This window comes from Apis mellifera, linkage group LG1 (assembly GCF_003254395.2).
Source record: "Apis mellifera strain DH4 linkage group LG1, Amel_HAv3.1, whole genome shotgun sequence".
Classification (NCBI taxonomy): domain Eukaryota; kingdom Metazoa; phylum Arthropoda; class Insecta; order Hymenoptera; family Apidae; genus Apis; species Apis mellifera.
In genome coordinates this window covers 12977022-12991894 of record NC_037638.1, presented here as the reverse complement: position 1 = coordinate 12991894, position 14873 = coordinate 12977022, and the positions used below count along the sequence as shown (strand labels likewise).

At 37.0% G+C, this 14873-nt stretch overlaps 2 protein-coding genes across 6 annotated transcripts in view; both read right to left on the bottom strand.

The window, feature by feature from the left end:
• The window catches only part of LOC410718 (puratrophin-1), a 401681-nt gene that overhangs the window by 35203 nt on the left and 351605 nt on the right, over positions 1–14873 (bottom strand). The window lies entirely within an intron of this gene.
• Positions 10243–14341, bottom strand: LOC107964845. Its single transcript, XM_016913580.2, has 2 exons — positions 11305–14341; positions 10243–10997 (listed from the first exon to the last, which is right to left on the bottom strand). The coding sequence occupies exons 1-2, from the start codon at positions 12445–12447 to the stop codon at positions 10920–10922; spliced, it is 1221 nt and encodes a 406-aa protein (XP_016769069.2). The 5' UTR covers positions 12448–14341; the 3' UTR covers positions 10243–10919.

Genomic DNA, 14873 nt, shown 5'->3' with positions numbered 1-14873 from the left:
CTGAATATTGTCTCTATTTTACATCGCAAAGAATTATTATTTAATTAAATTATAAAATTATAAAATCTTAAACTTTCAAGACGATGATCATTTCTACTTTTTCAAGAATTTGCAAGTAGAATTATCATATATATATATATATATAATCTATAACTTATTCAAAACAAGATAAACACGAGCCGTCTTACGACTATCTTTTTTATCCATCTCGAAATATTAAATTCTTAAGCTTCACAGGTTTTACTATATATAATCATTATTAGAAGTTAATTTCAAACTCAATCTGTAATCAATATTCGAGAAACCCATAATTCTATCCTCGGAAAACAAAAACAAAATACCTAAGTTATAAATATTTAACAACCACGACTAATAGACGTCATCAAATAAACGGAATATGCAAATATTTACGCGTATACGCACAAATAAAATACACCTCTCGCTATTTCCTATATCTATAATTAAAATCATTCACGGAACAAAAGCTTTACACGCGAGAAAAAATAAAATAACTTTCTTTCAATTACAACGACAACAATTAAACCAAATTAAATTAAACAAACTTTATTCCTGCGTTAAAATATTTCTTTTTTTATATATAAATCACGTTTAAATTATGCAAAAGACACATAGATAAATACATATATATACACAAAAATACGTGGGTAACTCGCATTTGAATTTCGCCATCACATTAAATGCTTTAATTGCGAGAAATTTCAATAAGCAACGGGATGACGTGGATCGTGGAAGGCATTAAAACGGCAGCCCGTTCGAAGGTGTATAATCTTCAAAGCGATCTGACGTTGGAATAACAAAGCGGTGCCGTATGCGTTTCACCTTGAAATAGCAACCGACCGATCCGTGCAATTAAAACGCGCGATTCCTCGCGATGGCAGCTGCGCGCACAGGGAGCGAAAGGGAGCGTTGAGACAGATCGGCGTTGGGAAGAAAACACGGAGGAAAAGAGGAAGGGGAGGGGAGAGGAAGCCGGTTGAGGAAAGAGAAAATGTTGACCAACCTGAACTAAAAATATATCGCGAGCGAAAGGCAATGACTCCCTGCCCGTTTTGGCCAACCCTTCCAGCGAGTGACGCGTTTATCCTCGAAAATGCCCCGCGTACCTTTTACAGGAATCTCGAGCGCATAAATATGGAGAGGCCGCTCGAATTAGAAGCCGAGTTATAAGCCGATATTTAAGAATAATACATTTTGATTTGAATTTTAGATCCATCTTTGGATAAAAATCTTCTTTTCCTCCTCTTCTGTTTGGAACAAAATTGTTGGTGGAATTTTTCTTTTTTCGTGAAAATAAGTTTAACATTCTTTTTCTTTATTTGGAACGAATAATAACAGCAAATTTAGAAATAGATGATTGGAAAGGAATTCATAGAATTTTTTCTTGGCCCAGAATTGCGGTTTAAAGGTACAGAAGAAATCGTCATTAAAATGGTACGCATGGAAAATATTGTTCTTTGCGGCTACGTCTGGGGAATTTTAAAAAAAAGAAACGATGATAAGAAGCATTGAAGGTATAGTCGGAGAATATTTATGATAGTGGAGAGTCAGAGTTCAGATTTTATCACGATACGTCCGAGTGACTTTTTTTGGGATAGGAAAACAAGGTAAAAAGTAAATGAAAGAAAGAATATATGAATTATATTAAACTCTTTATAATAAAATCTTTTCTAATTATCAAATATAAACTTGTATATATATTGGAAATTTTAATTAAATAAATTTCTATCTGAACGTAAATTCTTATTATACTTTCAACGAGTGAATGAAGAATGAGTATGCGTGTGTGAGAGAGAAAGAGAGAATTGTGGGATTTGTTTATAATCTATTTTCCGTAGCTAGATATGCTCCAATTGCGATGATGATGACCTCTAATTGGTTTAGCCTTGCCATCATCCCAAATACGTACTTATGCGCTCGCATTACTTAAATAAGCCCAAGTTATAAAGCAACTGAGGACGACGGTATCAACGATTTAAAAACCGACATAATAAGATATTGTCGGTAAAATATTTTCTTTGTTGAACTTTGTTGTGTATCCAGTAGCCTATAAATGTCACATACGTATATCGTTTAAAAGCACACTCATATATATATATATATATATTAACCTTAAATTATCGTAAATAGGAGGATTTTCAAATTCTTCCAAAATGAAAAGAATCGTGTTCCATATTTTTCTTCTCATAAGAAATCGTGACACATTTGTCGCAGTGACTAATCCCAATACTCTTCCATTTTTTTTTTCAACTGAATCATTTTCCTTTATCTCATCTTTTTTATCTCATTCTCACACCATGATCCTCTGTAGAGAGTCTCCACAAACTTTATGACTTGTTGTTTATTTCCCATAATCTCTCGAACTTTATTACACCTTACCATCCTCGTTGTTAATTCTCCTTTAAGACTTAAAGTCCAACGCAACACGCTTTTCGACTTTAGATTGATTTATATTATCCATCCAAGCGCAAAGGTATTTCGTCTCAAGAAAAATATTTGTATACGGTTTCATTTCAGGTTGACATATTTTCGAGAAAAATATTTTGGTCGATCCGACGCGTGAAAAAAGACTCGGGATATCGATCGAGATCTAATCTACGTTGCAATATTAATTAATTAATTTGATTAATAATAAACATTAAGAAATTAGCTTAAATATAAACGTATAAACGTATAAAATTATTATCATTTCTACATCAAACGAATACAAATATATTATTGAAATTCGTTCGAACAATTTATTTCAGATTTAAAAATATTACTTTTGCTCGGGATTTCGAATCATCTCGTAACTCGACACCTATAAAATAAATCTATTTATCATAGGATAAAAACCGATAGCAATGCTTTTGTTTGAGATAAATTGAACCTAAACGCTCCATGTTTGAATAATAAACCGAATCACAATCACATATATTATTTTTTCATCCAGCCTTATTTTCGTTAATTAAATTGAAATTAAATAAAAACCTAATACAATTTCCGTATAATAATAATTTCAACAATTCCAAAAGCTTCTTACAAGAAAACCAACGTCGCACACTTTCGTTACGTAAAACTGGGCCGGTCGTTGCGCTCGATACTCATTTTTCCAGCTGAGGAAAACGCGGAATCAGGAGATCTAAAGTAAAGGTGGATCGTGTGAAAGTTCGTACGAGCGTAGAAAATTCAGATTCTTTTCTAAGGCGTGTTAGATTTTAGTCAGCAATTTGGAATCTTTGGTGGCGGACGATAAACACGAACGATCGATACGTTACATAATAGGGATAATATCAGGATCACCTGGTTAACGCGATCTAGAAAGGCGATTGACGGTTTTTCGAATCGCCGCTCTTCCGCGACGCGGAACAATGGAGCCAAGTAGTATTATGAGAGTCGATCGCAACCTACCTAGCCTGCCTACGTTTTAACCAGAGAGATTCGTGCTCGTGGAATCGTGAAATGGATGATTTTGCGTCTGCGCCGCACGTTGCATGGAAGGAATCGTGATCTTGGGATCGCAAGTTTTTTCTCTTGTTGTTGTTGTTCCACGAGTATTGATAAAGTATATTTTGAGAGAATTTTCTCTGTTGAATAATTGGAGAATTTTTTACAGTTATAAATTATTTAATATAATAAAATAAATATATTAAACATTACATTAATTTTATATATTTATATTATAATTTAAAAAAAAAATGAATCTATATTTCTCTCATTCTTTCAATTAACGTAGAGTCGATGATTTGCTATCGATAAAATAGATGAATAATTAAATAGACCGAGGTTGGATCAGTTTTTATTTTAAGAAAGATGGTAAATAGATTTTTATGATATAAAAGTATTAAAATACTATCTTATAGATATATGTAATTTCGATTTACAATATTCTGAGCATTTTATTATAAAATGGCAATGTTTATCTGATAATTATAAAAATTATTACTAAAAGAAGCTAAATATTATGAATAGCACATAGCACATGCACATAGCATAAAGATTCTCAAATTTTTTATATTCAAAAAAATTAATATTATGTGAGATTACATATAAACATGAAAATCAATCATTATGAAATAAATGATTTTATAAAGGACACACAATGAAATATATGTACATTTTGAAAGAATTTTTTTAAAAGGACAATTAACTGTAAAACACTTTAACCAATAAAAAATAAAAATATTTCGAGAGAGATAAAAAAAAAGACAATGGATGACTGAGAACATCTAAAATTAAGTAAGTGACACAAGTTCCGGACAGTGGCCATTCATCGCGGATTAATTGCTCGATTTGCATGAAATCGTTACACTTGTTTTGTCCTCGTTCAAGGAAAGCGCGCGTTTTACATTATATAACCCAGTCGATAAAGAGGAAACTTTATCGGGTTAAAAACATCGAATAAAAATTAATCCTTCGTTGCAATTACCAATTATACGCTCTGCGCGAAACGACCGCCAACGATCAGCTCGTCTCCCGAGTAGAAAGTTTGAACTATTATCCGATCCATCCTATACGATCACCATTTATCATCGGCAAATTCGAAAGAAAATTTCGAATTTTTTTTTATTTTTCGACTTTCTCGACGAATTGATTAATCGTTGACGATTACGTATCTCGGCTGCGTAAAATAATTATCGAAAGGTCAAATTGATATTAAAAGAATATTTATACATGGATTTATTTTACGCATAATCATCGATAATTTGGTAATTTGGATCGATAATGACCCGCTTTTCGTCACTGCCTCTCTCTGCAATACACTTTCTCCTATTTCCCTAATTGCTTCTTTCAGGGGTCGAGCAAACTAATTTCACGTTATGATGTTGAAAGCCAGTATCATAGGATATTTTACGAACCTAGTTACCTCTTGAACGGTATAAATAAACTGGTCGACAATTTCAAATTCATAAAGTCAATCAAACTTAATCTATCCGCATATAAAAATCAGTCTTGAAAGATTTACAAGGAAAGTCATCCAACCTACAAAATTTAACCTTTAATAAAATTTTTTTTTTTTTTTTATGTACGTGAAAGCACAACGAGTTATACATAAATTTTAATGGAAATATTTCCTAGGCTATCAATTATCCGATTATTGAATTTTTAAAATCGAAAACAGGCCAATATTTTCCAACATGTATAATTGAAAATTTTATATCTCTTAAAAATTTCGTTTCGTCTCTTCGTAAAGAAAACATTACTCGATACAAAACATTCCCTTTTTCCTTTCCAGCAACCAAATTACGCAACATCGTTTAACTCGAGATTCGGCGCACGTTTTATCCGCCCCTTCATGCGTATTATTCAGCAAAAGCGTTCCATTACGCCTCGTTGAGCCCGCGGTATATTTCTCTCCCGACGGCCGGACATCAATAACTTCCGAGAAGACTTCGACGCGTATGCACATAATCACGAGAAACTCGATTCGATTGCGAGTTGGAAAACGAAAACGTCAGCGTCCTCGAAAGCTCGATTTCTACCTACGATTCGAGGAACGCTTGCCTCGGTATCAATTATAAATCAGCAGCTTTTTCCTCTCTTCATCCTCTTTCGCTCGAAAGAATCGTGCGCAACGTTCAATGTTTCGTATCGTTTCGCCCGATAAGGTTGGCGCAACGTGTCGAAAGTTAGAGAATACGAATGATGGAACGTTGCGTGTCGCCGCTGAGGGAAAGCCGATTTCCGGCGCGGATCGATCGATCGATCGATCGGAGAAATCTGGTGGTAGGTGATTATGCGATTATGTATGAAATTGACGGGTTTGAAAACGAGAGATATCAGAGTTTTATTTAACTGTTTTCGGATAGACTATGCCGATGTACCATTTACCAACGTTGTTTATAGAATTCGAGGCTATTGTTGTATACGAAGACTTGCCAAATTCTTATTCTTTAATGCCACCAGATGTCTCATTAGTTCCTATTTTCTCACAAGTATTTTTCCTCATCCTAATTTTTATAATTCCTGCTTCATCTGACGAAAATTACATTGTTTCGCAACCTAACACGATTCGAAATATAATTTTCCTGTCGATTAACACGATTTTTTTAAAAATGGAATCGATATTACAATCGAAAGGCTCTCGAACGAATATTTTTATATTTACAGAGAAAGAGGATGATGAATGAAGAGGAAAAAGGAGAATGAAGATAAATGAATTTCATAATATGTCAAACAGAATATTCCCGGTAATGGAGATAACTATTGAGCAATTATATTGAAGATCGTTTCAGGAATTTATCCAATGTTTCCACTAATAGCAACTTTAATAGCGGTAGTAATACTGGTAATAGTAATAAAGTATACGTATATACACTTTCCTTACTTGAAAACAAAAGATGTCTCAAAGATATCAGACTCGTTGATATACATAATTCAATCAAGAACACACCCATCGAGAATCTTTTTTCAACCAAAAGTAATAGTAGTAGTAGTAGTACGTTGGTCGTGCGCATCCTTTACTTTGTAATGGAAAACAAAGACCTCGATAAGAAACTCGCATTCAACCTCTAAACCTCCACAACCAACAATCGATTCCCGCTCTCTATTCATAGTTCCACAAGCTCAATGTTTCCCTTTCAACGTATATACACGTATATACACGTTGGGTAAATAAATGTGTCGTTAATATTTCCTTCGTCTTTCACGAGTATGTCGAGAGAGGTGGATGTCAATCAACGTTCCTCCCAATGACGCGTTGCGCAAAGGAACGTATTCACGGAATGCCGATACTTTTATTTATTCACACTCACTCGTTTCCTAGTTTCCCCTCTACACGGGAAGGAATATTCGAAAAGCAGATATCCATTAATTAATGCCGTTGAAAAAAGGCCAGCCGACAAAGATGGCTCGATTACGTCACGTCTCTTTTACAAACGACGCGGTTCGTTTCCTGGTTCGATCCTCTTCTCTCCTCCTTTTTTATGAATTCATTCATTCGGCTTGTTTCGAATATTCGAATGATACGAACTGTATTGAAAGACTGGTATTGAAAGAGGCATCAGATGACATTTTTGAAATGTCCAATTATTATCTAATAAGTGAAAAAAAAAAAAAAAAACGTGTCTCGAGATGTTCTAGCAATTATAGAGATCAGTTTTTTTTTTTTGTCTATTTAATGGATAAATGGATAAAGAAATGAATTATAGACTTTTTTGTCGAGAGGAGTTGTAAACTTAACAACAAGCACAAGTGTAATCTTTATGCCCGGGGATATAAACGTGCGTAAAATTTTTTTGAGCGAAGAATATGGGATGAACATTGTTTTTCTTTTTTTAACTATAAACTGTCGGAACACTATATAGCGTTTTAATGAATATTTATAATGAAATTGGCTCTGAAGTGCATAATACCGATACCTAGAAAATATTGATCCGATCGTAATTGTTTTCCTACATTTTATGTCCAAATGTATAAACTTTTACAAGTTATTGAATTACCTTCGGCAATAAAGAGGATTTGTATTATATAATATTATTTTATAACGCAATATTTGAATAATTGCAAGATGGAAATTGAATAGATTTCAGATAAAGGATCTACATTGGGCATAAATATTTTTTTTTTACTTAATCGTTAAAACAAAGGATATCTACCGATAATAAATAATTTCTAATCTCTCGAAAATAAATAATCGCGGAAAGAAATCGACTTGAATTTGCCCGGAAGTGATTGAAGGCAAAGGCTCTTTGTATCTGTTGCGCGAAAACTGCCTCTGTGCATCGAGAATGTGTATTGAGGTCAGATGACGTATAAGTGCAACCAAGAAGCCGTCGACATACACCAAGTTACCGGCATTGCGTCGGTTAATTGTGTCAAATCCGCGAAGATTTCATTTCTCACGAAGAATCATCATCAATATCTTTATATCAAAAATATTATATCAAAAAAAATAATAATAATAATTAAAATCAAAAATAGAACAAATTTATTATCAAATTATATTCCATTATTGGAAAATATTAAATCTAAAAATCTAAAATCTTAGATTTTAATTTTTTGAAGAAAAATTTCACTTTGGAACACAAGAATCTTGGTACGAAATTTATACACGACTTCCTCGATTGACCGAGGAATTTCCATCGACTTCAAATGATCTGACATTTAATAGGCATTGCGAACTCGCGTTGTCGCAAAATGGAGACGCCACGCCTTAGCATTGTCGCGGTCGTAAAAGCATCGATATCGTTTCCTTTCGTCCAGCAATGGGCGAGAGCGAGAAAAAACGAAAGTGGTCTCGAACTGGATCGGAATGTTAGACCGGTCCTAGAGGCCTTTAGTATTATTTACCTCGACTCGCGGAACCGCTATACAAGCTGCCATTAACATTCCCGCGGCCGGCGATTTTCGAGTACGAGAAATTTTACGTAAAAAACTCCATTCGTTTCCGTCCAATTCAATTTGACATTGTAAACAATCGATAAATTTCGTCTCAAACGATTCTGATGGGAAAGATAAAGATAAAGAAAGAATTCGTCGAGGAACATTGGTGCGTCGAATTCTTTCTAAAACGATAATATTATTTTCTTCCGATCTCAAAATTGTCGAGGAATCGATCCTTTACAATGTTTCGCGAATTATTTATACACTCAAGGCGATGTTAGATTATTATGCTAATTACATTTAACGTGCTCTTTAATGCGTCATTGTTACTGCGTTTTGTGCTACATAAACTATCGATAGTCCCAGTTGAAATGTAACAAAGCTTTGGTCAAAGATTTTTAGTGTTAATTTAACGAAATTCTATCCATTTTTTAATCGATCTCAATGATTGTTAAAATTAAATTCATGGACTATTTCTGAAAAGTATCGATTTTATATCATGTAAAAAAAAAAATTGAATTTGACTATACTCGATTATTATTTTGAAATAATGAAGCATATTTTTTCATTGTCATATGAAAAACACGAAATGTATTATAAAATTATAAAATTAAAAATATGCATGAATATTTTATCTTTTACTTCGATTAATTACTAATAATTGTTAATAATTGTTAATATATTTTCGTAAAATATTTGTAATCACGAAACATTATTATTCTTATATATATAAAGAAGCGATTAAGGATCACTATGATACGACATTCTAATCTGATTTGTATACTCTTCGATCCACATTCCATTCATTTCATAATTTATAACACATTGTGGCCCGATGGTTTATCAAAGAATTATATCTCTGAGGTTCGTTATATTGTTTGCCCGTCGTTATCAGAGGTTATGTGTATACGTAATGCGCTGTTAACAAATCGTTAATCATCCTCGTGCACTTTAAACGCACGTGCACGTCGCGTCAGCGCATTCGCAATATAGAATGTTTCTTATTGTTTTTCAATAGGTGACGGGCGAAAGAATGCAAGTCAAAGGTGGTCGACGTCGTGCCAGACACGGTATCTAAAGCAAAACTCGAGCTGCATCGTAATTCGATCGATGTAAAACTTCTTTGAAAATTCCATTAAACTAGAAATATTTTACGACCGTTTGCCAAATATCGACCGCTTCGAATCAAAGTTTAGAAGTTTGGGATAGCAGCAATAAGATTTTCCTCGATTCAATTTAAATCGAATAATTGAAATTGATATTAATTCGAAACTTTGGAATATTAAAAATAACTGCAAATTTAGTTAATTTCATATTTCGTATAAAACTCGATCATTTTTTTGATAACATACTTCCGTTCATATAATATGGATAAAGTGTTTGCACATAACCTTATTTTTCAATAAAGCGATAATCATATTCTAGATTTCATGTTTTATACCATCAAATTTTTATAGTATGATAAATATAATTTTATATATATTAAATATAAATTATCGAAATTACGTTATGTATATTTATTAATAAAAATTAAGTTAGGAAGAGCAAAATTAATCCATTTTCAACTATTATATCTTAAATAATCGAAATGTAATAATTTTAAATTATGATAAATAAGAATCAACAAAAATTAACAATTAACAAAACAACCATCGCAAAATGAAATTTTTAAATAACAAATTCTTTAAAAAAATAATGTATTTAATCTTCCTTACAAAATCAATTAATAAACAATTAAAAAATTTTAAACAACAACTTCTTCACTTCTTATAAACATACCAAACTAATCTCATTACTTATAGACAACATGTATGTACGCCATAACCTCCAAAGTAATAAACACGTCTAAAAAACGAAACACCTTACTTGACTCCACTCGGTATAACTCCATCCATCAAACAACACCTTAAACATCCTCTCTTCCCTGAACAAAAAAGTTTCTCAACGGACGCGATTCTCGCCGGGATTCGCACAACCGATTCATTTTCACCCACGTGAAACACAATCGAGCGAGCGAGCGAGCGAGCGAACGGTTCTAGTTGAAAACAACGCGGCACAACACACGAGATAAATTCCTAGTCAGGTCGAGGCACTCGCCAACGCAAATACCCGAAGATACTTTCGCAACGGACGATCGGTTCGTGTCTAAATACCACGTTGCCGTTTTCACAGGCGGCGCGTTACACAGCTCCCCGTGTGGGTGCACCTTAAAGTACACAGCGATCGCATCCGTGACAGCCGTGGCGCGCGCGCGCGGCAGGGGGCGCGCAAAGCGATGCATTTTAGCAGGTTGATGCCGCGGCGTGATTTACTCTGCGCAATAGAATGCGCCTCGAATGGTAGGAGGAGGAAGAGAGCAATATCTCGCGCGGTTGCGAACCGATACGAGCGCTTTTAATGCTTCGGGAAAGGGGAGGGGAGGGGAGGGGATTGTTCGATTCGAACGTTTCTTCTCTTTGTGTTGTTTCTCCTCGCTTGACGTTTGCACGGCGCCGCGTTTATCGAGGAAAGAGGAACGATAGGCGATGGGGTTGTGTTTTCAGCCCGTACCGTAAATCATCCGATACTGTACTCAATCGTATATCATGTACTTGACTTTATCCCGAGTGAAAGGAATATTTCTTCTCGGAAGGAGCTTTCCCCGATTTCGTGGGCCAGATTTTGATTTCTCGTCTCTACGAGAGAGAGAAGGTCGTGGAAATCTAGTTCAATGCGAGGAAGGCGGTGAATATAAATAGATCGACCTGCCAAGGAAATTGTTGAATATTTGGAACCGACTATTTTTTTTTTTTTTTTTGAAAAATGATCCAAATTATTTATAACTTGGAGCCAAACTAACTTACGTCAATTTATTCGTTATTATTTTATTCTCACTCGCTCGATATGTATATACATGTTAATTAATCAAGAAAAATTTTATTCCACGACGATGAAGGGATAATTTTTTTCCGTTATTATTATCGTTTTAAAATCTCGACTCACGTGTACTCTAGGCACCGAGGCCGATCTTCCATTGATTCTCCTCCGTCTAAGGATCCTAGCGCGCTCCCTGTCCCTCCTCGTGCACCTGTCCTCCTGCCGCGGGATCGGGGACAACGGCTGGGGGCCCTCCTCGAGGGATCGAACCCCGAGCAGAACGCATCCTTCGTTCTCGTCGACGCCCGCCACAGCGCTGTTGCTGTTCCGCATTCCATCGGCGTCCGTGGAGGTATCGTTGCTGCCCAACGTGCACCTCGACAGATCCTCGCTCGACTTGGAGGATGCAATCGCGGCCTGGCGATACCTCTTCCTCTCGATCACGAACGAGGAGGCTCTAGCCCTTCGACCGGAATGATCTTGCCTCCTGGCGATCAATTGCTCGGTCTTGGTTGCGAATTCCTGCGATCTGCTCGTCCTCGAACGATATCTGGCCGATTGGCCGCCATCCGTTTTACTCGAGGAAACGCTCCTCGAACCTTTCTTCGCGAACGCGAACTCTTTGGTATCCTTGCAATCCTTCGAGGTGCTTTGGCTGTCGCTGTCTTTGGTTGTCGAGGTATTGTCCGTGTTCTCGGACTCTTGGCAAGACCCGTTTCCAGGCGCTGACACGCTTCTCCTCAACCCTCGCGCCCTCTCGATACTCTTCGACCCATTCGAACAGTATCTCGTCAGAGTGTCCCTGTACTGAAAGTTCACCGTCGTTTTGTATCCTTGGTCGTCGTAAACACTCTTGCAATCCACAACTTCCAACAATCGCTTCACAGAGATTTCCTCCACGTCGAACCCATTTTCCTCCACGATTATTTTACCCGTCCGCCCGATATCCTCATCCTGATGATTTCGCGTCTCGAAGGACGAGTTCCGTCTGCCGTCCGCGCGACGACGAGGAGACGATTTGAACTGATCCCTCTTCTTCTCATCCAGGGAGACGGATTTCTTGAGGATGTGCGGTGTCTTGTGAACACGTGGGAAACAGTTGACGTCCAGCAGGCTAGCGGTGTCGACGTCGTCTTGGTCGAGAGGGGAGCTCGATCGCTCTTTCTCGGGACACGATGTCTCGCGCGCTCCGTCAGCCTCGGCGCACTGACGGACGGAGATCAGACGGCATCCGCCGTCGTCCCCACTATCTTCCTCGATGATGTACATCCGAAATAACTACTCGACGCGCGTCATCGCCGTTACGAGGGTATTCCGCGAATTGGAGGCGCCGCCGCTCTTTCTCTTCGATACTTCTCTTCGATCCGCTCGTGGATAAGCGTCGAATCAATTTTTAAAGATCTCATATTCCTTTTACCAATGTTTACAATTGTTTTGATATATCAATATCATTAAAGATGATCGTCGATTCGATGAAAATTACTACTTATTTACTTATTTGTTCGGTTTGGAGAGAGAAATTGTTTCGATTATTCGAAATTTATAAAACGATTGATTTGTTCTTTGATTTATCGAAATTGCTTATCGATTTATTGTCTTAAGATTTATTTTGCTCTTGTTTTAACATCTCGTTATTTTGAGTGGAGACTGGATTTCTAGAAAAAAATTATCTCATCCTTAAAAACTCTAATTTTAAATTCTCTTTAAAGTTTCTTAATCTTGTTTGATATTTTCTCGTAAAAAATATATAAACAAAATTGACATAATCACTCGGTATCGTTCAACGATCGAATTCACAAAATTTCCGAACAATTTTTAACCTCTTTCTCCCAGAAGGTTAAACGCATTAATTTTACGATACGCAATAACCAATCCTCCTCGTTGCACGCCTTCTAACGTATCAGAAGGAAAGTCACAAACTCCCGACACTTACGCGTAATTCGCGGTTATCCTCCCAAACAATCGTTCCGCAATCTCATCCTCGGAACACCGATATTACTTGCTCCCGTGCACCGTAATGACAGTGCAATGCACACAGGATAAAGCTTTCAACGTCCATGCACGCGTTTTTTAAAAATATTTCTCTCGATGCAACTCGTACTTCTCTCAATAGTTTGCGCCTAAAGACTCTGGCTGGCTCGATTCCAGATTAGATTGCGAATAGTCGCACGATTTTTTCGAAAGAAAGTCTGGTTATTTCAAAATAGTCGTCAATTTTCAAAATTCCACTTATGCAAACGTTTCGACACACTCGGCACACTTATTTATTTATTTTTTTATTTTAGGACAATTTATGCGAATTTTTCTCAACGTTTAAGATAAACATCTTCTTTTCTTTCCTTTCCAAGTTTTACACTTTTATGGACTGTCTTAACTGATTTCTTTTTTTCTTTTTTCAATTGTCTGACATTCTTCGTAATTCTCATTTAAATATCCTTCGTTTGCGTTTTCGTATATATTCATCATAATCTGTATTGTTTCTCTTTATTCTTTCTAATAACTACTACTATCTAACAAACGATTTGTAAATTGTTATTAACAACAAATTCGATCGAAGAAGGAAGAGGTAATTTTGCCGACGCGAAAGTTGTTCCTCCGCGTCACGCGATCGAGGGCGAGCCTCGAGTTGATAGATCGAGCGGTGTACAACCGCGATCTTTCAAGTAGAGCCGGATTCTGGCAATCTTTCGATCTTTCTTTAATCGGGTTAAAAATTGACTAAACGTTCACAGTTTTCGATCCAAACACTCGGAATTATGAAGAAAAAGTTGTCTTAAAGAGCGTACTCTTTATTCATCGATCGATCCAAACACACTCGAGAGTAAGAGAGAGAGAGAGAAAACCCAAAATGATACATTATACATTCAAAAGAGAAACTCGTGTCGAAAGAAAAATTTTTATTCTATCTCGATCGATCCATTTCTTCACAGCGATATCGGCGGATCGAGGACCATCGTTTTACGGTAGGTCGGAGCCGCGCGAGCCGGTGAAAAAGAGACGCAAAGGCGTCGAGCGCCGGTGGCCTACTGGTGCGACTCTCCTAATCCCGCGCGCGCACCAACGGTAGAGCACGTATGCAACACGACGCGGCGCGCACCGGCAAGTGGGGAAGAAAGAAACACACGCGATTCCATTCCACTCGCGCGCTCCACTCGACACTCGCCTCTAAACTCTCGCCGCAGCGCCGCGGTTGTATCTCTCTCTCTCTCTCTGTCCCCAAGACGCGCTCCTTTCTCTGTCTGGAACAGGGGGGCAGTGGAAGCGGAGTGCCGAACGCGTACGCGCGTACACCGTCCTCCAATCAGCAAGCGATCCGCCACTTTGCGGCCTGGAATGCCTTTTCCTTTCGGAAACCCGCTCGAACCGGTCGCCCACTCGCGCCCGCGTGCACCGATACACGCGATCGGGCCGCCGTTAACGGGTGGCGATTGATCGATTCTTGCGCGTGGGAGGGTGAGGGGAGCAGTAGTACCCTTTTGTGTACGATTGGGAGGAGGCTGCGTTGATGGGTATTGTGAGGTTTGGTTAGAGTTTTATAGAGCACCGATTTCGAGTGTTTTAGGATTCGACGCTGAATTTAATATTTTATTTGTTTTCTAGATTGTTATCCATACGGATTTAACCAAACTTTGAATTTTGTAATTATATATTAAAGAGATATTTGATACTTTTGAAAAGGATATAAGTATTGAATA

Coding starts and splice junctions, on each gene's coding strand:
- LOC107964845 (XM_016913580.2), bottom strand. CDS start 12,447: ATGTACATCATCGAGGAAGATAGTGGGGACGACGGCGGATGCCGTCTG. Junction 10,998..11,304: donor CCTCGGTGCCTAGAGTACAC/GTGAGTCGAGAT, acceptor TCTCTCTCGTAG/AGACGAGAAATCAAAATCTG.